The sequence below is a fragment of the Cydia strobilella genome, chromosome 1, assembly GCF_947568885.1.
Source record: "Cydia strobilella chromosome 1, ilCydStro3.1, whole genome shotgun sequence".
NCBI lineage: Eukaryota > Metazoa > Arthropoda > Insecta > Lepidoptera > Tortricidae > Cydia > Cydia strobilella.
In genome coordinates, this window is record NC_086041.1 from 12,412,474 (window position 1) to 12,437,133 (window position 24,660).

Sequence of the window (24,660 nt, forward strand, 5' to 3'; positions counted from 1 at the left end):
TTACCTATCCGCACGTGTATCGTACAACGTTTTACAGTACATATGGCAGTACTTTCGACATATGCACAAAAAGTGCTCTTTTACGCACTAGTGCGAAAAAGTAGCACCATATGTACTGTAAAGTATTTATCTTTACTATACAATACAATCATTTATTAATAAAATTAAAATTTTACACGACATAGTAATTTACAATGCTATTCTAAATTACATTATTATTCACATACATTAAATTATTAAAATTACAATGCATTATTATAAATTCGGTACACAATTGTTAACCAAATGTTTATTATATATAATATTATAATGTTTTAAATATGCAGGACTCATGTGACATTCTATTCCTATTAGAAGGATTCGTTTAACGAGTAAAATAAGGCAGCAGAGACTAGGTATTTTTTAAGTTTGAGTACGAAAGAATTGTAGCTATTAGCAGTTTTATGTCTCCAGAGACTCGGTTATAGATTTTAGGGCCAATTGTGTGCAGACATTTTTTAGATTTAGCTAGCCGTGTGCGGGGTGGACGAAGTTCGTGGCGGTGCCTTACCTGTACTATGATTGAGGAAAAAAAAAAGAATAATATCAAAAATAACTACAAATGTTAAACATATAATTACAATACAATTAACAATATAATTAACAAAAACTTATTTTAATATTTGTTTATTATAATCAGTCTGAAATAAGCCATATTTTAATTGTATATTATTTTTAACTTCAGCTATTTTTGCAGCATCATTTCACAGACATTGCCACATTTGCCACTTTGTTTATTAACATAAGTATATAAACACAGTGTATTTATATAAAAAGCTTACTTATTGTTAAAATGAGGATATAATTAAAATTTTACAACTTCGTCACAATGCTGTGTGACCGAGTTGTGCTGTGACCGAGTTGTTAATTTCGAACGTTTGTCGAAATTAAGTTTTCATTGTAATGAATACAATATATTTAAAATACCACCATAGAAATAAACAATGAAAATGTATGGGGCCCGATATATTCCACGACTCTTCTCTTTCCGAACAAACTCTACCTTACAATTAAAGATAGGTAACGTGTTAAGATAGTACCTAGTTTTTATAAAGTTTTAGTTGTCAAAAATTCAAATACCACTCTATAGCAGCGCTTAGGCCATTTTTCCACTTCCGACCCTTCTGCTGATTAGAGGCAGTCACATACGTTTGCTCTTACTCAGTCTAAAGGCATATTCAGTACAAAAAAAAATGTTTGTGCCGCAGACTGGGGGTCACCCGCCTAAAAATATGTCTCGCCCTTATCCACTCTATTAGGATCTGTTATTGTTGCAGTACATTAACAGCACAGCAATATTAACATATTAAACATTTTTTAGAGGTGACGCGTGTCGTGTATGGGCGTTGTGCGCAGTGGCGGCGCTGGCGGTGGCGCACGCGGCGGCGGCGCCCGCGCAGCTCTGCTCGAGCGCCGTCGAGGACGACCCCCGCGCCACGCGCTTCTGCCAGGCGCTCAACACCTTCCTCGAGCTGTATGCAGAGGCGGCGGGCGAGCAGGTGCCGGAGTACCAAGGTAGAGTACCTATAAGTAGTGTTTCTTTCGTTTTCGTAAGATCGCTGTCCAATATCGGACTTCTCTACGAGACTGAACGGGTTCAATGGTGTGTACGGTGTACGTGTCTAGTAGGCAACGAGCAAGTAATCATAGGTAACCAGGGGCAATAAATACCTACTAAGAAACTTATCAGTCTAGTTGCCGCAGACCTTAGTCTGCTTAGGCTTTTAAGATTGCGTTTTTGAGAGCAAGACACTGATTTTAAAGCCCCTTTGTAGGCCTGCTGCCTCGACCTTCACCGACGAATAGCTGCCTGACACCGGATAAGAATAGTATTACAAATGAACTACAGGGATTTTATTGCTCTAAAAATTGTACACTTTTTTCCAGGGCTAGCTCTCCATCTATCCTCAACAACCACTCTTGAAACAGAACCGTATTAGAATTTTTTTTAATGTTTGAATTAAGGGAAGTGCTCTTAAGTAACATTTGGAGACCTTAAAAAGATCTAACCTTACCATGTGTGCTTGAAGACAAAATACTGACCGCGTGTCTCTTTGCCCAGCTCTGGTGCGCGACTACCCCCAGCTACTCGATTCCGGTATGAAGCGACAAGACGTGGTGCACTCGTTTCTGCGCTTCGGCCGCCGCCGCTGACGCCGCGGCCCCCGCGCGCCCCGCGCCTAAGACACCCGCCGACACGCTCCTTCGTCCAAAACATTTATAAATATTTATACTAACTCTATGTCTGGTATCCGAAACTAGCGACCTCTCTCTCCAATTTAAATGTTAGCGCTGTGTTATTATAAGTAACGATATTGTTGTCAACATTTTGTCGCACTTCGTTGTAGGTAAGAGTAATTATAATTATTAATGATGTTTTAAATAAATACATATTTATGACAAGCTCAGCGATTTTTATTTGAACAAAGTTTCCTGGAGAATATACACTATGGGCATCTATGGAGAATATTAGAGGAACGCAAAAAAAACTTTAATTACTAATTTTGAAATTACTTTAGGCGCTGTAATCGTGTAATTAACCGTTTTTTTGCGTTCCTCTAAATTTGTCCATGAGTATAGTTTAGTATTATAATATATTTCTCTTACTTATATTATGATACCTCCCTACTTTTCAACGATTTCTTTGTTGATGAATACCTATATCTGTATAAAACATTTACCTACAGTCACCGTAACTTCTAAACATGATAATCAGGTAAAATAGTAATTAAAACAAAAAAATATTGTATAATTTGTGTATTTTCCTAGAATACAAATACCACATTCAAAACACTAGGTATGCTTGTGAGGAACATGAACATGTTTTACAGCCAAACAAAGTAGATTAAGACTAGAGTTAGGCAGTATCATGGAAGTATATCCAAACGTAAATTAAAGGCTTGAGAGCTTGGCTCTTATTTCGGGAGAAAGTCAATCTGCCTTGACAATTGACAATTTGATCTTAAAATACTACTTACCCAATGATTTTTCCGAGTAATTTAACATTTCATCTGCCTCTACAAGTTCGAGTTTCCCTAATTAGTATTCTAAATTAATAACTAGCTTAAATTTAAAATAGGCCCTTGAGGCATTGTACCAAGGATGCTGGCGGCATTTCCCCGCTGTATCGCAATGCTGATACGTTGTGCGAGAAAGCCGCCAGCTCTTCGGTCACCAGTTACGTCAACCAGACGCTTCGCGATTTCTGCAAACAACTTATGCGCGCTGGGAACTATTTCGTTTAGTAGTACCACTGTATATATCTTGTATGTAAATAAAATTAAAAAAAAAATTAGTATTCAATATTAAATGAAAAGTAAAATATAAATATTATATGAGAATACTCCTATGAGAAACTTGAGAATGTATAAGCAGTTCATCTGTAATAACATACGAAACAGTTTGGCTGGAAATACATATACGATTGTACGTAAAAGAGTACTAACTTATACACACACAGTAAAAAGGAAAACATATTTATACATACATACCTATAGTATAGACTACTGATAAATAATATTTCGGCTTCATAGTTTTCTATAAACTTAGTGAGCAATCCAGTTACTTTATTTTATTACGCGAACAATTTTGCAAGTTTCTGCTTGTAGGCTACGAGTATTATAAGACGGTATAATATCATTGACTTCCTCTCGAACACCGGAATGTGGATCCGCGCAGTAAGTATTGAATTCTAATTTATTCATAATTAAATAAAAATAAATAAATAAATAAATATTATATGACATTCTTACACAGATTGAGTAAGTCCCACGGTAAGCCCAAGGAGGCTTGTGTTATGGGTACTCAGACAACGATATATATAATATATAAATACTTAAATACATAGAAAACACCCATGACTCAGGAACAAATATCTGTGCTCATCACACAAATAAATGCCCTTACCGGGATTCGAACCCAGGACCATCGGCTTCACAGGCAGGGTCACTACCCACTAGGCCAGACCGGTCGTCAAAATTAGAGTTCAATACCTACTAACGTGGATCCGCGTTCCGGCATTCGAGAGATTAATAACTGTCATTGAATAACATGATGTCGGTCACTTTACACTAGCCCTTAACCTGTACCCGTACCACGAGCCACTGACAGTGTCAACACTGACATATACGATAACGTCTACGTAATTTACTTTTTATACATCTCGCTCGCACTAGTATGCCAGTACGAGCGAGATGCATAGAAAGTAAGTTACGTTCACGATAGCGTTTATGTCAATGCCAAACTGGTCGTAGTTGTAACTGTACCTATGTTGTGAAAAATAAAACATACCTACGCATTTTCGTGTCCAGGAGAATCATTCCAACTTCACTAATGTTGACTTCAACTTGATCCCATTTTGAGATCACTCAGTAGCTTATGCAGCGTAGGCACATCGCTCACTCGTGCGCTGATAAGGCAATATCGCTGGGAGTGATGTCAAATTTGTAAAGTTCAAATGCCGATCTTTCAATACATGATATAACTTTTTCATTCAAATTCCAGGATCATAAAACCACAATTTTACAAACATAATGTATAAATGTTAAGAGTTACGTGTCGAAATAGGTATGTATGAGTTCTAATATTTATGTAGCCGGTAGCCGCCATGTGACGTTAATGAATCAAGACCACAAAGACATTATTATTTAAATAAAGCCGCATTGACATTTGTCTATCGTGTTGTGTTGTGACGGGTATCCGTTTCATACATTTAATATGGTTGCGTTCACGTTTCTTTGATGCATCAGGAACTGTGAATGCGGCTTACTGTAATATCTTACAAATGTTTTAAATTTCTTTTGTCTTGTATAATACAAACAGACAAATACAATAAATAGCACCAAAATTCAAAGACAGTAAAATAGGTAAAAACAAAAATTAAAACAATAGTACATATTTTTAACTCAACGTACCTACCTACGTCTTATGGCGTCAGAACAAGTAGCAGTAGGAGTAGTATAGTACAGGAGAATGGAAAATTGATATGGCATATTAGATAAAAAAATCAGTAGAATCTAGAAACAAAAGCATTCAATTATAATTAAAGAAAACCTGTTTTTTCTAATTATAAGTAAACTTTAAATATTTTAGAGTAACTATTCTAATTGTCATTTTTATGCATTTATTTAGTACCTACAGTTATAATGTTTATGTAGCATAATTTTTAAAATCAAATATCCTAAGTACGAAATTCCTAAAGACCTCCATCTAAAATCAAAATGTCTAATAACATATACCAATCTATGGTCTAATGTACGAAATTCCTAAAGATGCATGTCCAGTGTCTAAAGTACAATACTGCTTACGACCTTTTTTCCTTTTTTCCTACGTCCAGATGACCTAAGTTTAAAACGTATAAATTGCGAAATTTCTAACGACATTTGTCCTTTGTTTAGCTGACCTTAGTTTAAAGAATCTAACGTACGAACCCAAACCATCTTTTCAAAAAACATTACCTTCACAACTTAACTAGAAGGAACCCCGGTTTGCGGGGCTCCTATTTCTGGGCGGTTTGCCCTTCGGGCATCTGAAGCTACCTAACGAACCTAGCCTACCTACTACGCTACCGCTACGCGGCGCTCCGTCGACTCAGGGTAAGAAGGAAATGTTTTCGGAAATATTGAGTTTACAAGTACTGTCATTAGGCTTTTTATACGTGGCTATTTTGAGCACTAGACATATTGACTTTCAAAGTATTGTCATTAGGCATTTTGTAAAAAGGAATATTGATTTTCAAAAATGAGATCGTTCGATTAAAAGTGTATTAGGGTATGCATCTAGGAATTTAGTACTTGGATAGTTGATTTTAGAAATTATGCTACATAACCATTATAATTATTTGAAAAATGTCCTTACACAACCGCACACGTAATTTCAACTATATAACCTGTGGCAAGCATTAAACTAAAATATAGGGTTCAAAATGTTAAATAAAAATAACACTCAATAAATAAAAATTAAATAAATAATCTAAATAATTCACAATTACTCTACACAATTTTGTAAATAAGCAAGATATTTCAATTATACGATGGCTCACATATAAAATTTAAAAAATTATAACAAAGTGCATCGTCAGAAAAATCAAACCCTATTGTTATAGAGAAACATGTTCCAAAAATCGCTGCGATAACAAGCTTTTTTAATGCTGAATAGGTGATTTGTCTTTTATAGGACATTACCGAATAATACGTAATTAAAAAAAAAAAGTTAATTCACTTATTACCTATTACCTTTATACATATACGAAAGACAAATAGACTGAAGAAAAATTTATAATAACTTTAACAGTCTCTCTCAATCTCTTAAAAACAACATCGATCCACATACAGTCGCACCCAAATATAACATAATACAGTTTCTTAATTTATTACTACTAATAAAACTATGAAAACGGATTATATCGCGTATATTGAATTTATAATACATCCCGACGTTGTGTCACCCGTTGACCACGAACGCTGTAAAGAGTTCGAAACGTCGGGATGTATTATAAATTCAATATACGCGATATAATCCGTTTTCATAGTTTTATTTCATGAGTAACTATCGCGGTAACCGAAGACAATATTATTACTACTAATTGACAGGATTCACGAAACATATGTCCCGAGTGCATACACCGTTGGCCCGGTTAAGCCATTGCCTTATTGAAGTAAAAAATATTGACGGGTTAGGATGGCCCACGGTGATTATATAGGACGATTTAATAAAAACCACGAGGAATATCATAGATGAGAAAATTAAATTGGTCATGGTCATACTGATACTTATTACTATAAAAGTCTGGAAGCTGTAAACATGCTGTCTCAAACAAGGAAACTGTACAATTTGACAGTGATTATTACACTAGACTTATATTGACCGGTATATAGACCGTGATTACCTTTTGTATTATTTATGAGTCAATATAAGTCTAGCGAAACTAACCGTGAATCATTCAAAAAAGTCTAAGTGATTATTACAATTTCAGTCAGTGAACTTTCTGATTTCAAATATATAACTTCACTTTTTATTTTAGATACAAGGGTCAAACACATTTTTAAAAGATGTCACTTCTGTGGACAATATCATTAAAGTTAACGACTCTTGTACATATGTATCCCGTTTTTCTTGAGTCTGGAGTACTGAAAAATTGTATCCCGCCTGTAAGGGTTTACAAATTTGTAGCTTTAGATTTCCTTAACTTTGCTATGTCTACAGGAAAGACGCAAACTAGTTAACCAAACTATAAAATGTGTATGACCCACAGACTCCAAAATTAATAAAAATACACTCGAAACAAATGAAAACCATATTATTTGAAACAGCAAAGAAATATAAAGGTGAGTTCTCCGTTTAGCTCACATACCTCCATTAGAGTAAAAATATATTACGTGAATACATTCTTTAATTTATAAATTATAGTGGTAACACAATAAACTTCGGTAGTAATTAGCCATCACGGACTTTTCCAAAGTAAGAAGAGAATAATAGTGAATGTAGATTTAATAAACCTTAATATGTCATGTGCACCACGTCGCCTCCTACAGATAGAAGACATTGACCCTGCAAAAAAAAAGTTTATGAAAACTTTGTTGCTTTCTACATATTCGTATAAAACATTTTTATATAGATCCTGTTTCTATCTTCCTACATCTGTGTTCTTTACGCAGTGTCCGATTCATTCATAAACAGAGACTGACCATTAACCAATGTACGTCAGAGTCAAGTGTCAAGCTCGAAGCGTGCGTTTCGTGGCCGACATGTAAGTCCGAACTGTCCGAAGTAAGTAAGTTGGAACAATACCTGATTCTTGTGTGCGTTGTCCTGCAACATGAGCTGCGTGATGTAGAACGATGTGAGCGCGTTGCCGCCCAACGCTGCGGTGTACGCGCGCGCTATTGCCAGCACCTGCCACCAATACGTATTAGCATTAGTACGTGTAACAGCGATTTTAATAAAATGTTTATGATTTAGATTTTAGATTTAGATATTTATTCTCATAATATAAAATTACAATATAAATTATCTTAGAGTAATCTACACGAATTTATATTATGATCGTCAGTACATACAATTTACATTATTTGATAAATTCAAAAATACAATTTTATTACATAATATACATTACATTATCAAATAAATTCAAAATTACAATTTAAAAATGTCTGAGTAAGTAATCATAATTTTATCCACTTATGTCAAAAACAAAAAATCTTGAGTAACTAGTTACGAGTATCTCTTAATGATTGTCAAGTTCTAAGTAAAAACTAGGTACAAATTATAATACAAAACAATTTATGAAAAGCATGTCAGTTTAAAAATAATAATTTACAATGTCGAATGTCGAGGTCATAAACTCATTCACTGAATAAAGTGGATTTTCCAATAAAAGGACTCAGTTGACGCTCAAATGTTTCGTCAGATGTTTCTGTACGTAGTTCAGCGGGTAGACGCTCGTAGTATGTCGGACTGATTACTCTCGGGTTTTTGCATGAAAGTGCCATGCGTCGCGGCACTGTTCTGAGTCTCCCCGTGGATCTGATCAATTTGCCCGCGACCTCAACACGTTTAAAAAGAATGGGTCGCATTTTTGTGGTCGCATTGAGTACACTGTATATTTTAAATAGCTAATTGCTAATAGTCAAATAAATAGTCAACCTTCATCAAAAGAAAAACATGATTTGTTTTGAAGAACACTCACTAGCCCTGTCAACATGTAGAGGATTCCAACTTTTTCGAATGATGCGTTTATATTCAAATAATGGGTTAGCCACTTTCTGACCCAACTCGATAAGTCGATATTAAGGAAAGGGCAACTCGTAATAGGGGGTATTACTGTAATATTCTGCCGCGAGACTGCAGCACTAGCACATATTGTAAACCATAGAGTAACTTAATAACAGTTTTTTGAGAAGTTTTCACTATGACATTGATGCATCAAAGTGATTTGTTTACTGAGAGCCTACCGCGGACCGCGTTAATCGAAATTTCGTCATCTGCCTCTCTATCGCTCGAATATGCAGGAGTGATAGAGAGGCATATAACGAAATTTCGATTTTCGTGTCTCGCGATAGGCCCTCGGCTTATGCTAGTGGCGCCCTCTACGCAGTTTTGCGTAATATTCCCTATTGAGAGCACAGATGCGCGCAAGCCGCATGTGTCCGGGCATATCGGCACCCGTCCTGGTGAGTCACCTCGCACGTGAAGGTGTGCAGGAAGCCGCTGAGGCCGCCCAGCTCGCGCACGGCCGTGGTCTCGCGCACGAACAGCAGCCGCAGCGCGCACACGCGCCGCGCCGTGCCCGCGCCGGAGCAAGAGCACAGCGACGTCAGGGACACCGTCGGCGGAACCTGGAATATCACCAGCCGTGTACCTATACGTGTCCAGTTTTGTAGCTTGTTTTGTTAAAAAATTTAAGTCTTCAATGGTAACTATTCATAGTTAGTGTAAGCAGTTTGACTTGTAGAAATAATTACTATCATTTTTAGGGTTCCGTACCCAAAGGGTAAAAATGGGACCCTATTACTAAGACTCCACTGTTAGTCTGTCCGTCTGTCTGTCTGTCACCAGGCTTCTCATGAACTGTGATAGCTAGACAGTTGAAATTTCACAGATTATGTATTCCTGTTGCCGCTATAACAACAAATACTAAAAGGTACGGAACCCTCGGTGGGCGAGTCCGACTCGCACGTCCGGTTTTAAGTAAATACTGACTTGAGAAAATATGCTGCTAGTTGCTGAGAGGAAGATCCCCCGTAAATTACTGGGGCCCGAACGAAGACCGGATGGAAGTTGGACAGTTAGGAACCGCGAAATTTAAGACCTAGTGGCTGAAACTAACATCATGGGGGAAACTAAGAGTCGGTTGCACAGTTAAAGCGTTCGCAAAATTTTATTGTATGAGAAGTTTCATAGTTCACTGTTGAGTGACGTTGATCAGTCCGCTGATTGTGAATGGTGCAACTGGCCCTTAAGCTCAAAAGACTCCGTTGGTTAGGCCATCTTGAAAGAATGGTTGAAGATCGGAATGTGAAAACGGCGTACCTGGGCTGCCTAGCAGGAAGACGACTCGTGGGACGACCTAGGTATCGTGGCATTGTCTTGTCTCATTTTGAGTCACTGAGCCAATGGAGTAAATGATTAAGCTATACTAACTTGTCCATTCGCCGGAACGACGGTCTTCTCCTCCTCCTGGCTCTTAACGAGTTGTTCCTCGTCCAGGGCGAAGATATCGTCGTCCTCAGCGGGGTGCGGGGGGTGGCCGTTCTCACTGTGCTCCACCTTGCTCGGGTCGACCAGGCGGATTGCGGCCCCGGACACGACCAGCTGGATTTCATCCTGCATAATAAAAATGCGTTATAATACCTATTTAGAAAAAAAAGGAGGAAACTTGGATACATTTATTTCTTAGGTGTATTTTATATAAGTACAATTTCTAGTGCAAGTGAAGCATGTACCGATATTTATGAGGTTTAGTTTCCGCTTCAACTGCTCTAATTTGCGCAGATCAACTTAAAGCCGCATCACTGCAGAGTGCAGACACACGCCTGCATAGTCATTAGTTTTCAAGCTGGCCCTTTACGTTAGCCGCAAAGGACCATTTTACCTGCATAAGATTTAAAAGGAACTAAATGAAAATATGTATCTTGCGAGGCTGTGTGATCCCTACGGTTACTGAGTGCCGGCGAGTCGAACGCTACAGAAGCAGTCTAAAATGTGTCCTCGAGATGCGTAACACCTGTAAGACGGCTCAAAAGTAAGCAAACTTTCAAACACAATTTCAAAAAGTTATTACTGGAAAAACAAAAAAACAGGGATACCATATGGCTTTTTGGTCGCGGATTTTAGAATATAATCGGTACTTTGAAGGACTTCTAGGAGATACTGAACCAAGCCATTTTTATTTTATGGTCACTTTTTTAATTTTTATTTTTATTTCGCTTATTTTTTTATTCAGGAACAAAATAGTCTGCAACATTTTTACATCACTCTCACCCCTAGTTTAACTGTAACGTGATCTGGGTTCCGGCAGAAAATCAGTGCCTTGCTCGTAAGAGTGAAGCGTATAGCTGAGTCGGCACCCTTTTGTTTTTGCTGCAATCCACACTATTGCACACAGTGTACCTTCTGCAAGGTTTTCTGTTACTCGTGCTGTCTCTATTATGTATAATTTGTTTTCTTTTATAGTTTGTACCTACTAATTGTGTATTTTGTTAAATGTGTATTACTAATGTTTGTTAACTGATTTCGAAAATTGTGTGTGTTTGCAGCAAACAAATAAATGTCTTATCTTTCTATCTAACAAAGGCGCGTTTTTGGAGTGAACGCTCAAAAAGCGTTGGACTAGCCCGCGCTCAGGTGCCAATTAGAATTGTACGCAAAGCAAGTAAGGACCGGGTCGGATTACGAGTATATGTACAGGGCCTGAGCCGGCGCAGCGTGTAGGCCACGCCGTCCAGCGCGCGCGCCACGTGCAGCACCTGCAGACACACATCTGTACCTCCGGCAGCTCCAGCTGTATCCTTAGTGAGAGCAGCGCGCAGGGCCTGAGCCGGCGCAGCTTGTAGGCCACGCCGTCCAGCGCGCGCGCCACGTGCAGCACCTGCAGACACACATCTGTACCTCCGGCAGCTCCAGCTGTATCCTTAGTGAGAGCAGCGCGCAGGGCCTGAGCCGGCGCAGCTTGTAGGCCACGCCGTCCAGCGCGCGCGCCACGTGCCGCATCTGCAGACACACGTCTGTACCTCCGGCAGCTCCAGCTGTATCCTTGGTGAGAGCAGCGCGCAGGGCCTGAGCCGGCGCAGCTTGTAGGCCACGCCGTCCAGCGCGCGCGCCACGTGCCGCATCTGCAGACACACGTCTGTACCTCCGGCAGCTCCAGCTGTATCCTTGGTGAGAGCAGCGCGCAGGGCCTGAGCCGGCGCAGCTTGTAGGCCACGTCGTCCAGCGCGCGCGCCACGTGCCGCATCTGCAGACACACGTCTGTACCTCCGGCAGCTCCAGCTGTATCCTTGGTGAGAGCAGCGCGCAGGGCCTGAGCCGGCGCAGCTTGTAGGCCACGCCGTCCAGCGCGCGCGCCACGTGCCGCTCGCCCGCCGTGCTAGCGCCGCCCTGCCCCGACAGCTGAAGACGAGCTCGCCACACCTAAACATAATAAAGAAACATATTGTAGATTTAACACCATTTATTTTGAGTGATTTTTGTTCTGTAACATAACATAGCCTGTAAGTTAATACTAACAACTATGGACTGTAACTGTCAGATTTTTTTTTTGTAATAGGTAGGCACCGAAAATGGTAATTGGCTTTCAACGGTTGTGCCTTACAAAGCATATTTTAACCGTTTAATGTTTTTTTTTGCAAAAGTCGAGAAATATCTATCAAGCATTAAGTATTTGACCTCATTTTAGTAAAGAATATAAGAAGAAAAACACAACAAATTCACGTAAAATTCGCGTTTCTATGCACACGAACAATCTGCCGAGTGATACTATAGTATTGAAATTCGTCGAAGTTCCTTTTATAAAAGCGAAGGTCCCAAGGATCTGCACTTTCACGTGAGATAGGTTCTTGAAACATACCTGTGCAAATGCCTGCGGTGGCGCACCAGGAAGCGCTTTAGAGCTATTGGTGAACACCTGCATGTGCGGGCGTCGCTTAGCCAGCACCTTCGCGGTCTCCACCTGCCAGAATATCCATTGCAATTCATCACATTGAAATTGTTTTGTTTTTGCAAGTGGCAACCCTCCTGTTTCACACACACACGCGTTCTGTTGTAACAAATATAAGTAGTAATAAACAAAATGTAAGCACAGTGGTATTTTTGCGTACTATTGTTAACCTTTTCTCTAATTGCACAACATCTAGGTATCAAACAGGCGAAATGAGTCTGATGGCTGCACAAAGGACGAGCGCTAGCGCCCCGCGCCCGTCACCCGCTCACCCACCGTCTCGGCCAACGCGCCATATTATAGAAAATATCTTGACTTACATTTTCCGCCTAGTCAAGTTTCAAATCACAGGCGTCCCGTCGCCTCGCTCGTCATCACGCCCTTATTCTAAGTATATAGTATATATGTTCTAGAATAACACCCGACTCACGTCCTCCGCCTCGTCAAGCTCTAGCACGCAGGCGTCTTTGTCGGCACATAGGTCGAGCGCTGGCGCCTCGTCACCTCGCTCACCGTCAGCTTCGGTTAGGGGGCCATTCGTGCTCATCTCGGGAAGAACTGTATATGAAAATAATACTTCCATCTTTTTGGCTATACAAAATCACAGTTCACTAGTGTCTGGGTAGCGAAAGTTGAATTATTCAATTTATCAACACCTTCGGCATAAAACTCTCGAACAATTATGCATCAATTTCTCGAACAACTTGTATATTGTCGAATGGGTGCAAATTATATTTAACCAACTACAACTACGACATTTTTTTAAAGTTATTCTTACATAAATATTAGAGTGTAGTTTGTCTTACCAACGTCGTATCCGTTCGCTGCCTTATTGGCAGTGAACGCGTCCCATAACGCCTTCTGAATTTCTAACGCTTCTTTGTCGTTCTCTGTTGCCTAGGAAAGAAATAACTACGTCAGTGGGGATTTTGGCCCATATAATTAAGTCACGATCAGATACTACATCCTAGTATCTTTAACTTTGAAAGAACAAAAATGATAGTCGGTAGGTACATGTCTATATATTTAATGAGACTTGCTGCCAGATTAAAAAAGAGACGACTTTTGTATTTCTGTACGTATAAGATCCTTGTCTTTTAAAATAACCAAATAAACTTTAGCCAGTCTTCTTCGAGACCACGGGGACAACGACGCCGTCCTCGAAACGTCGGAGGCAAATTGAATAACTTAATTATACGCGATTGAATCTCGTTTTGATAAATAATAATGAGTAAAAATCGTAATAGTTTAAATCAGTGTCGTACCTTAATCCTCGGCGGCATGGGCGGCGGCAGCGCGCAGATCCGCACGGCCGTGCCGCTCGCGATCGCCATGACGCAACGCTCTCCTACCGCCACTTGTGTTTGTAACGAGAACAGAGCGTTCGCACCCTGGAAATTAGATATCAGTCAGGAAGAGGAAGGGGGAAATTACACGTAAAGTTTTTCTTCTAGCGACTACTCTACTCTATGTCTCTTTTAGGCCCAGTGCCTCATGACATTCTCTACCAGAATATATTGATATATTTGTATCGTATTTTAGATAGCCGACCAACCTGCATCCTCAGTTTAGCCAGCAGCAGCTTGTGCAGCTCGTACTCGAGGAAGGGCAGCTGGTCGGAGATGTCGCGGGCGCCGGGCTCGGCCTGCGGCGGCGCGCGGCGCGCCCGGGCCGCCACGGCCGTGAGCGGCACGGCGGCGCTGTAGGCCGCCAGGCTGCCCGGCCGAGCGCACGTCGCGAGGAGCACCGCTGGAACGCGAGCGCGTCTGCCAAATGTTACATAACATACTATTTTACAAGTCAACTGGGAACTTTATATGATATTATATTCAGTTTCTATTTGCGACTTCCTATAATTGGCTCTGTATTGCCATTTAAAAAGTTAAACGAATATTTCACAGCTGCTGGAATTCCTTGTATAAATAAATAAAAGTGACCAATGTTTTTCATTGGAGCGCATGAAATTCGGGATAAACTAGCTCTATAAAGCACACTGTTACGAATCGTTCGAAAATATACTCACTTTCGATCCTGTATTCGTAAGGATAAATAGCGAATAGTTGTATTAAAAATTAACTTCACAGTTTTATATTATATAATTTATTTTAACGTCTCAATATGTTCACATAATTAATTTAATTCATATTGCATGTCTTTTAACTAAAACATTCAATGATATTATAATTTAAGTCTCAATGTTCTGATTTTAATATGGCAATTTTGTATTCAAAACTTTGACAGTTAGGGCTTTCAAAAACTCACCATTCATTCTCTCGATTCCTAACGACAATTCACTTTGCCACTTTTTGCGTATTTTTTCGTAATTTTTGAAATTTGGAAACCATACATGTAATTTGGATATTACATGGTCCTTACGAAGCCTCTGAATTGCGAGAAGGCAAGATTGTGGCATCGAGTCGAGCTCCACCTATTCAACGGACGTTCTCCAGTGAAGCCGTGGGTCATCCAGGTTGGCGCAGGGCACATCCAGCTACGTGCGAGTTCCAGAGCTGACAATCATCGCGTCCCAGCAGCAGTCAGGATCGACGAGTGGACAAAGCAGCGACGGACACACGGAGCATCCCATTTCAAAGGGAATCCAGCCGTAACCAGGAGTCAGTTACGGAATCCAGCCCATTCAGCACCAACCAGACCAGTCCAGGAGCATCCAGTGGGGACCAGTCAACCAACATCCAGATTCAGATCCAGAAGGAGTCAGCACAGAAGGAAGAAGTACGCGAAAGTGAGATCGTTCTATTTCCTTTCAATTCACAGTTCCTTTGTTTGTTTTTTCCTTGTAGCTGACCATCCATTCATTTCAAACATATCCATATAATTCATATTCATTACTTTTCCATCTAGTGCAGAAAGTAAATTCATTGTTTTCATTGCCATCATTTGATCAGTAGCAGGTAGATATTCACTAGTATTCATTAGCGGTATTCATATATTGTAGGCAAATATAATTATAACCTCTAAGCGCATTTCATATTAATATATACAATTTCATTGCACAATTTCACTTCAAACTTGATACCTAACTGTTAATTCATCACAATATTCATTAATTCATCAATATACTATCCTTTTTTCGATTTAAACATCACAATCGCACGTGAACACGTTATTCAGTCAATTTTTATAGCGAACTGCAGTGTGCCGGGAGCGCGTAAACAAGGTAATTAAGCCATTGCATAATTTTATTGCACCTCAGATCTATAGTGCATAAAAGTTAAGCGCCTGAGAATTTCGCATAGCAAATTTTATCAAAGACAATTTATTTCATTTCAAATTAATTTTGAGTAGGGTCATACTTAGTTTACCTTAGTTCACAATGTCTTCGGAACAAGAGTTAAAGAAACTTTATTACAAGCGTGGGGTTATTAAAGGCAAACTTAATGCTTTTCAGAAGTTTGTTTCAAACGTAGCAGCCGAGCCGCAATTAAGTGATTTGCAGCTTGCCGAGTTACAGTTAAGATTTGACAATACAGTGCCTATATACGATGAATTTGATGCATTACAGACAGACATCGATATTTCGTCTGCGTCTGCAAGCGGAGGGGATATCGGAGAGGAGTGGGCTCTTTTCGAAAATACCTACTTCACAAGCCTGTCGTCTGCGCAAGTGCTGATTCAAAAGCATTCGAGGCGTAGTTTTCCCGATAATAAGTTGGAGGTAAGCTCTGCTAATACCGTTGTCAAGGCACACAATTCAAACTTCATCAATTTACCAAAAATCAATTCACATGAAATACCGTCAGATTCAAAAATTGACGTCCCGAGTTTGTGGAAGTCAGATTCAATTCAGTTAGAACAAAACATTTGTGAGGAGCAGTCTTTAAAGACTGATCCTGATGATCATTTCAAATCTTCAATGCAGTTGAAGAAGTCGCCTGAGGTTCTAGGGGACTCATGTCAACATACTTCAGCTACGTCTCCCTCAGTGGAGCGTCATTCAGAAGCCAAGCAACATGGCTATATTACACACAAAGAGCTTGAGCATTCTAATAATTTATTACTGCGTAGGGCTCAAGGAGACTCCTTTCCGACACGGTATCCTCTGTTTCACGGTGGAGGTAAACTCATTTTTGTGGGGGGAAGACTGAGCAACTCGAGCTACGCTTACGACCTCAGACATTCAGTGTTGCTCAGTTCAACATCCAAACACAGTACGTTCAAAAAATGTATTGAGTCACAATATCCATTTCTTGAGGCTGGTGGCGATTATGCTGGTCCAGTTTTGATATTCAGTCAAAAAGGTAATCTTTATGCATTTGTGTGCCTTGCAACAGGAGCAGCGCCCCTCAAACTGGATTCAGATTCAAATAAACATGCGTTTATTGCAGCCTTGCGCCGATTCATTGCACGCCGCGATAAACCGCAGACAATATTGTCTGATAATGCATCGACGTCATCGGAGGTAACCGAAGACATCCAGTATTCTTTCACGCTACCTTTGCACATAACATACGAAGGGATGTCTGCACTACTGATTCAAATTAAGGCAATTTCAAACTTAAGGCCGCTGACTTCAATGTCAGATGATCCAAATAGCTTTAGTCCCTTAATTCCTTCCCACTTCCTTATAGGGCGATCCACAATTTTCATATCTCACGCACAGATTGCTAACTCAAGGACTTCGCCAAATCAACGTTCGTGGCCCCATTCAACAGGAGAACTCCAGGAAGGCGTTCTGGTTGCCGTGCAGGACAAAACTGCCTCCTCTTCTGTTCTGGCAACTCGGTCGAGTCGTCCGAGGCATTCATGGCAGCGACGGCGTCGCAAGCGGATCAAGGATATACAGACAAAGAGAGGAGACTATCCGATGGGCATTCAAAAACATCCATCCTCTCCCTGTCGACACATAGTTGAAGTTCCCACACTTCAAGGCCGGGAGCATGTTCAGAAACGTTCAAAAATGGATTCATTTTTGATCCTTTTTCTTTAGCTTAATTTAATGTTTGCAATTAAAAATAATTCTAATTTCATGTAATAAAATAATCTCACAATTAACGTCATCCAAATTGTATATTTTTTAAATAAAATATTCATTGATATATATGTATGTATAAATACAATTATCATTCAAATCTATATGTTCAATATTTAACTATGGCAATTTTGTATTCAAAACTTTGACAGTTGGGGCTTTCAAAAACTCACCATTCATTCTCTCGATTCCTAACGACAATTTCACTTTGCCACTTTTGTACTTCTTCGTAGTTTAGAAAGTAAACCAGCATTTAAAACTACAGTCCACTCTTATTTCACCACCTAAACAACACCTGAGACCAGCGAAGATTTTACACACACAAAACCGACGCGACAATGGTGCAGCGTAGACGACATCTGAAGTGTTTCTGGCTTTGGCCAGCGAGGCGGGTCGTAGTGGTCGATAATATATTTAACTTCCTCTTCAATCTGCCTGCTCACCTAATTTTACCAACCATACCAACTTACCGAGCCTCACAACTACATACATATAGTCAACTATGCTATTTATACCTGCAGCCCTGGCAGGCGGACAGCTCGGCGCGGTAGGGCCCGGCGCCCGGTGAGTAGGGCACGTGCGCGAGCGAGCACGAGTCCCCCTCGTGGCATCCCCAGCCTCACTCCAGGTCGAGCACTGCTGGCAACCTCACTACGACAATAGTCACTGTACCTGCAGCCCTGGCAGACGGACAGCTCGGCGCGGTAGGGCCCGGCGCCCGGTGAGTAGGGCACGTGCGCGAGCGAGCACGAGTCTTCCTCGCGGCGCTCCCAGCCGCACTCCAGGTCGATCACTGCGGCCGTGCCCGATGCGGATAACACGCATACATCCTCACTACAAAACGAGAACAGCGTCTGAATACCATCGTCACAATACTTTGAATGCATCTAGAGAACTAGTGCAACATTGAGCAAATTGTAACATTCGTACCAAACTAGCAAATATCTTTCAACAAATCTGTAAGTAGTAATTATTTTTTCTCAAACATGCTATGTAATATTGATATTACGTTCTTTATATTAGGCTGGGAAGTATCACGTTTCAGGCGCGGCTAGACGAGAGGTCTGTAATGAAATTTCATACAAAGTTGCAGGCCTAGGCCGGAAAGTGGCTTTTTTTTAATTTCTATTTCACATATAATTGTGGCACAGCATCATGGCATTCAGCCATTATTTGCTTTTTGGTTCGTTTATGACATTCTGCCAATACGCCTATATTTTTTTTTAACCTAACTTGGGCTCTATGGCACTAGGGCCATTAGAGCGGTAAGACTGTGTGGGGGGATGGTAGCCTGTGGAAAATCCAGGACCCTTCCACATCACACAAGACGGTTTTGCTACGCTGGAATACTCCTAAAGAGTTAAAAAAAAAAACAATAAACGATATTTGATTGATATATATAGTTGGTCAAGCAAATCTTGTCAGTAAATAAGAACAAAAAAAACTATACTCATTCTTTTTCTTTTGGGTGTTAGTACTAGTGTAAGATAAATATAGTATGATTATCTCTGCCAATGTTTGAAATAAGACAGTCCTTTGACAAACTATAAACGTTTGAGAAAAGCACTATACATACATCGGCGTGAAAACTCTGAAAACGGGTTGTCGGCCTCATAACTATCCGGCCTCACTACGTTCGGCCGTATATTCTATTCGGCCGGCAACCTCTTCCTTCCCGGCCTCTGTAGTAATGTACTATACCATATAGCTGCCGTCTCGGTGTACGCTATGACAGCGTTGCAGCGCAGTGCGCGCGCGTGCGCTCTTAGCTCAGTCCGCAGCTCGGCCCACCACGCCGCTCGAGAACTACTCTCGCCTCCGCCGTCCATCAGCTTCACTGAACGGGCGCAAACTGTGCCGCCTGGGCAACCAAATCATCATAATATTAATAAATTTACATAGAGGTAAACTGACAGTGTAAAAACTGTAAATTTACCAGAACAAAAAAGAGTAATGAGAACAGCCTTAACAATATTGTTCAAAAGAGCTGACGTCACTTACCAATGTGAACAATGAAGCCTGGAGGATACTCCGACATAGTAAGGAACGGGTACTCGAGCATCTCCAGGTTGTTGCTATTCATCGACGGCCGCAAGATGGCGCCGCCGCCGCCGCCCGTGTTGCCGACTGACGCGTTTAGTGAACCACCTGAATTTATACAAGATATCAGAAGTCTTCAATATGATTATAAAATCTTCAGTGTAGTTGGGCGTTTCCTAAAATAAATATTCAAAATCTGATTCTTTCAAATCTTGACATTCTTGGGCTCATTCTACTCAGAATCGTCACATTTTAGTGTGAAAATTTTGTTCCACTTGTATGTGCGTGACGTATTGGAATGTAAAATTTTCATACAGATTTTTGGGTCATTTTTTATCATCAGGATTAAATATGCTAGTGATTCTGACTTGAATGAGCCCAAAAACACCAGGATCTGTGAGAATCAGGTTTTCAATATTGATTTTAGAAAACGCCCAGTTAACAGTGTTAAAACCGATAGATAAGTATCTATATTATACTTGATCGTTCTTATAAAATGTTTGATACAATACATCGACATGGACTCGTATGATGCGTTTCAGAGAACATATAATATAGTTATTTACGATACAAGGGCGAAAAACAGGAAATTCGCAACGAGTAGCGAATTTTCAAATACGACCGAAGGGAATCGACACGAGTTGCGAATTACCTATTCGCACGTGTATAGTACAACGTTTAACAGTAGGTACATATGGCCCTTTAAATTTTCGATGAAGTTACGTAATGTGCTGCACCAGATGTACTGTAAACGATACCTGAAATATTTGAGAAATTGGCAAACTATAGGCAATGTAGAATAATTAATAGCAATGAGAATCCAAAAAAAAATATGTTAGGCACGAAATAAGGAGAGTTTATAAACTAACCTTTTGGTGTAACACTAAGATCAGAATCCGACGACCGGCGATGAATCCCTTGCGGCGTGGACGTGGCTTCCAGCGACGAGTTAGGCGCGTGCGCCGAGCCGATCCCGTCCCGATTGCCGTACGACTCGTGCCGAGCGTGCCTCGGTGAATCCTTCTCAACGTTCTTCTCTCTCTCCCGCTCCCTGTCCCTGTCAACATCGCACGCTGCATGCGAGTTATCACACACACTAGCCTTGTTAGTGTCGCTACACTCACACTTATCATTACATAGACATGTGCCGTCGGTGTCTATACTCTCGGATTGGTCTATACTAGTCTCGGGTAATGAGGGTATGGTCGCTAACTTGGACACGCCGCTAAGGACGGGATGAAAGTGTTGCAACATAGGCGCGGGTGGAGCAGATGAAACGAGGTTAAAGTCGGTTTCGTTGGACATTTTATGCGACCCGTTTGAACGTACACTATCCTGCCTGACTAGTTGCTTATGATTTGTGTCACCCAATTCAACTTTTTCCGATTCAGAATGTTTGATAGTTTTATTCGAAATGCCTGCAGATATTTCCTGTTGCCTAGATTTCGAATCACTCGCACCTTTATTCCCGTCAGAAATAGTTTGAGGTGTATTTTCCTTTGCATCTTTCACATACTCTACATTATCTTTAGATGAAGTATCAGTTGCCTTCATATTTTCATTTTCCTTTCTATTTCTCGCCTCTTCGACTTTCTCTAATTTTTCGTTGACGTCATCAAAGAACTTCTTTTCGTCCTGTTGCGCTGGGTTTGGCGATGTCGGCACTAGCAGATTCTGTACTTTATCAATTAAAATCGTCTCCATTGCAGTAGCAATCAAGCCACTTGGATTAATGCTTGGTCTTTTCTTGAAAGTTCTGTGCTCATGTGGATGGTAATCGTCTTTTCCATGGTTAGGAGAAGATGGACCGCTCACAGAAGCCCTGGAAACAGGTTCAGAACCAATATACATCGATACCCTTGAATGTGTGAATTCATCACTTCTATGAAGACGATTGTTAGCATCAATACCTTCCTTATCAAGACTAAGTAAATCAGAATATGACAGAAAGGCAGATCCTAGTACGGTTTCGCTGGGTGCTTTAGAAGGGACATCGGAAGCTGATTCGGGTTGGCTCAAAGCAGGTTTCGGGTCGCTATGTTTTCTTTTCGGCAACAAGGAATAATGAGACAGGCTTTTGATCATGCTGCTTTTGGATATTTTCGAGAGCTGGCGTTTAATCTTGGATGAGGAGCGATATACAAAGCCCTTCTTCTCTACGGGAGACGATGGGGCGCTGATGCTCTGTGATAACTTCTTATGTGAGAATGGGTTGTGAAATTTGAAATGGAGACTATGAGATTTCGGATCTACAAACGTGTGGGTTTCTTCAACACCCGAGATTTCTGTTTTCTTATCATTGCTGTTACAATCTTCAAGTTCATCTGCAGGGGTCTCTTGACACGATTCTTGTGGACTAGTGTCGCTTTCAATGACTTGCTGATTTTCATCATCGTGAAGATCAAGAGTATTACATTCCAACACACTTAGTTTTTTATCCATTTGTGCTATAAAAACTGGATTTACTTTGTTGTTAAGGACCGACTTTACTACTGAACTTGTAGTTTCATATGTTTTTTCAGTATCAGTTTTAATGGAGCTCTCGTCATCTTCTTCAGAACTAGAGTATGCTTCTGAGCTATCTGCAGACAAGGCAGACGAAACTGAGCCGAAATAGCCAACATCTCCAGGAAGCTTAAGAAGATTTTTTCTAGCAACTACCGGTGTCGACGGACAAGATTCAGATAATTTTCGCTGACGACCCTCGGTTGGCTCTGTTTCCTCGTCAGTAGAGACGTTTTTTAAAGATGAAAACTTTATAGCTGGTAATGCCCTCTTATCGCTACCGAGAGATTTATTATCATACGATTCTGAATCTCTGCTAGCTTGTTCTTCTTCAGATACATTAATAGCAGGCTCAGATTCATTGGTCCGTCTTAGAGTCGAGCTCGGAGAAGGGTCAGAATCTTGAGTTTCAGAGATGCGTGCGAGACTCGTATGAGCGTGAATAACTGATCTAGCAAGCACCGAGGCCATACCAATGCCTTCATCTGATTTATTAGCAAAAGCTTTCCGTAATTTGGGCGTTTTTAATATTTTCAATTTTTTGAACTCATTTTTTATATCGGATAAAGATATCTTTGACGTATCGGAAACATTAGACTTTATAGATATTGCATCATCGGTTTGATCAGATTTTCGTGATTTCATATTGCCGAGTCTAAAAATATTGGTTTTAAATTGTTTTATCTTTTTCAAGGGCCCCATAGAATCATTGTAATCATCATTGCGGTTCAGTAGCCTGTTCAAATCTGTCTGATCCTCGGACAAGTGCCTCATGCTATCATGAGGGCCATATTCATTTTGGTAAATAGAATAATTTCCTGTGTAACTTTTTATGCTGGTTTGTCTGGATAACTCAAAGCTTTTCTCATTATCTTCATCTTCAATATTCTCAGTTTCGTCGAGCATTGACGATGTTTTCGGGTTGAGTATGTACAGTAATTTCTGTAGCTCGTCTTGATGAGATTGGAAGTATTCGTTCAGAACGGTCGTACTTTCGTTTTCGGTCGCTAAAATGTCCAAGTACTTATTGAGTTGTCTATGTTATGAAGCGACACAACACACCATGCAAACATAAATTCATGAGTATTTTTAAATATTTCATTTTTATGGTTTTTTTAGTTGTAACGACATTTAAATGCACATTTAAAGCGGTGCTTTTACGAGCTGATTCAGTTTTCAATTATTAAAATGTGCAACCCTTTTAGTTTATTCGATTCTTGACTCTAACTAAGTATCGGTTTTGTAAAAAATCCGCAAGATAAAATAGTATTCTTCCTTTGAACCAATCATAGATATTGGATCGCATATAAAATGAACATAAGACTCACTGTTGCGAGCAGGGCGGCACGCTGGGAGGTTGGTTGGCCATTGGCGACGCGGTGATGCTGACGGCTGTACCTGTTCATTAAACATTTCATTAACCTTTTGAACGCTTTACGCTTCTTAAACTAAAACGACACACACGCCAAGGCCCCCGGCGCTAGCGAGCTAATGTAAACCTTACTTGGAAGTGTGAAGGTTACTTTGACAGCGTCATCCATAACACCTATAGTTGTCCTTAGCGCTGTGGACACGACAAGTAATACTTCTATGTTCTTGACGTTCAAAGGGTTAAAATGTGAAGACCTCTGATTTTCAAATACTGATTGATTGAATGATTAACTGTAGTTAGATTGTTAAACCGTCGTTAACTCTGGCATAACAACGACTATCTATAAGTCGCAGTAGTTTGTTGATTAGTAAATAAAACATTCATGGTCCAGAATCAACACTTGTTGTTCACTAATCCTTCATTTTGAGTTGATGTGTGATGACTTGGTATTGAAACTTAAAAAACACGCGAAAAAAAAAAACGCGTATGCTGCACGTCTCTGGCTCTCTATATACAGCGCACCATCTTAAACCTTATCGGAATCACAGATTTAATATATGGTATATTTATTTCTGTGATCGGAATACATGAAGGTTAATATTGAACTGTAATCGTGCGAGTCTGTGGCTGTGTTTGGGTTAAACTGGTTAAAGGTTTAGAATATAATTTTTAAGAAAAAAAAAACCGACTTTAATAGGGGCTGCCCACCCACTTTTCTAACAGCATTTCGTTTCTGTAAGGGTCACAGTTCTAACCTAACCTAACCTAATATTCTGATAGCATTTCGTTTCTGTAAGGGTCACAGTTCTAACACCTAACCTATCCCACTTTTCTGATAGCAGTTCGGTTCTGTGAGGATCGCAGTTCGAAAAAAAGTCCAGGTCCAAGTTTGGGTCTGGGTCCATAACGAAGAGAATAAATCGCCAAACGTGAACTACGTATCGTTGAAGAGTTCCATTCTGATCATCATCAGTAGCTCCACTTCATCAAATGTCACTTTTTTAAATGGAAATGCTGGATTTATTGATGAAAATACAAAAATCTCTATATGTATGCCTT

The 24,660-nt window shown here is 40.2% G+C and overlaps 2 protein-coding genes across 4 annotated transcripts in view; one reads left to right on the top strand and one right to left on the bottom strand.

Moving 5' to 3' along the window:
- Positions 1-2,444, top strand: part of LOC134746635 (myosuppressin-like) — a 41,158-nt gene extending 38,714 nt beyond the window's left edge. For both annotated transcript variants that reach the window (XM_063681093.1, XM_063681083.1), the window contains exons 2-3: positions 1,361-1,554; positions 2,102-2,444. In XM_063681093.1, coding sequence (XP_063537163.1) covers positions 1,361-1,554; positions 2,102-2,193 — 286 coding nt within the window. In that variant the 3' untranslated portion in view covers positions 2,194-2,444. The remainder of the gene's footprint in view (positions 1-1,360; positions 1,555-2,101) is intronic.
- A 356-nt stretch (positions 2,445-2,800) lies between these two features.
- Positions 2,801-24,660, bottom strand: part of LOC134741283 (uncharacterized) — a 28,986-nt gene continuing 7,126 nt past the window's right edge. The window contains exons 6-22 of one of the 2 annotated variants that reach the window (XM_063674010.1): positions 23,558-23,627; positions 20,594-23,265; positions 19,686-19,832; positions 19,386-19,545; positions 18,374-18,518; positions 18,200-18,285; positions 14,250-14,460; positions 13,960-14,085; positions 13,501-13,591; positions 13,125-13,252; positions 12,605-12,706; positions 12,013-12,168; positions 10,180-10,362; positions 9,219-9,374; positions 7,828-7,932; positions 6,617-7,587; positions 2,801-6,415 (exon numbers count right to left, since the gene is read on the bottom strand). In XM_063674010.1, coding sequence (XP_063530080.1) covers positions 7,537-7,587; positions 7,828-7,932; positions 9,219-9,374; positions 10,180-10,362; positions 12,013-12,168; positions 12,605-12,706; positions 13,125-13,252; positions 13,501-13,591; positions 13,960-14,085; positions 14,250-14,460; positions 18,200-18,285; positions 18,374-18,518; positions 19,386-19,545; positions 19,686-19,832; positions 20,594-23,265; positions 23,558-23,627 — 4,589 coding nt within the window. In that variant the 3' untranslated portion in view covers positions 2,801-6,415; positions 6,617-7,536. Of the gene's footprint in view, positions 6,416-6,616; positions 7,588-7,827; positions 7,933-9,218; positions 9,375-10,179; positions 10,363-11,768; positions 12,169-12,604; positions 12,707-13,124; positions 13,253-13,500; positions 13,592-13,959; positions 14,086-14,249; positions 14,461-18,199; positions 18,286-18,356; positions 18,519-19,385; positions 19,546-19,685; positions 19,833-20,593; positions 23,266-23,557; positions 23,628-24,660 lie in introns of those variants that run through there. The other variant, XM_063674001.1, reaches the window with a different exon arrangement.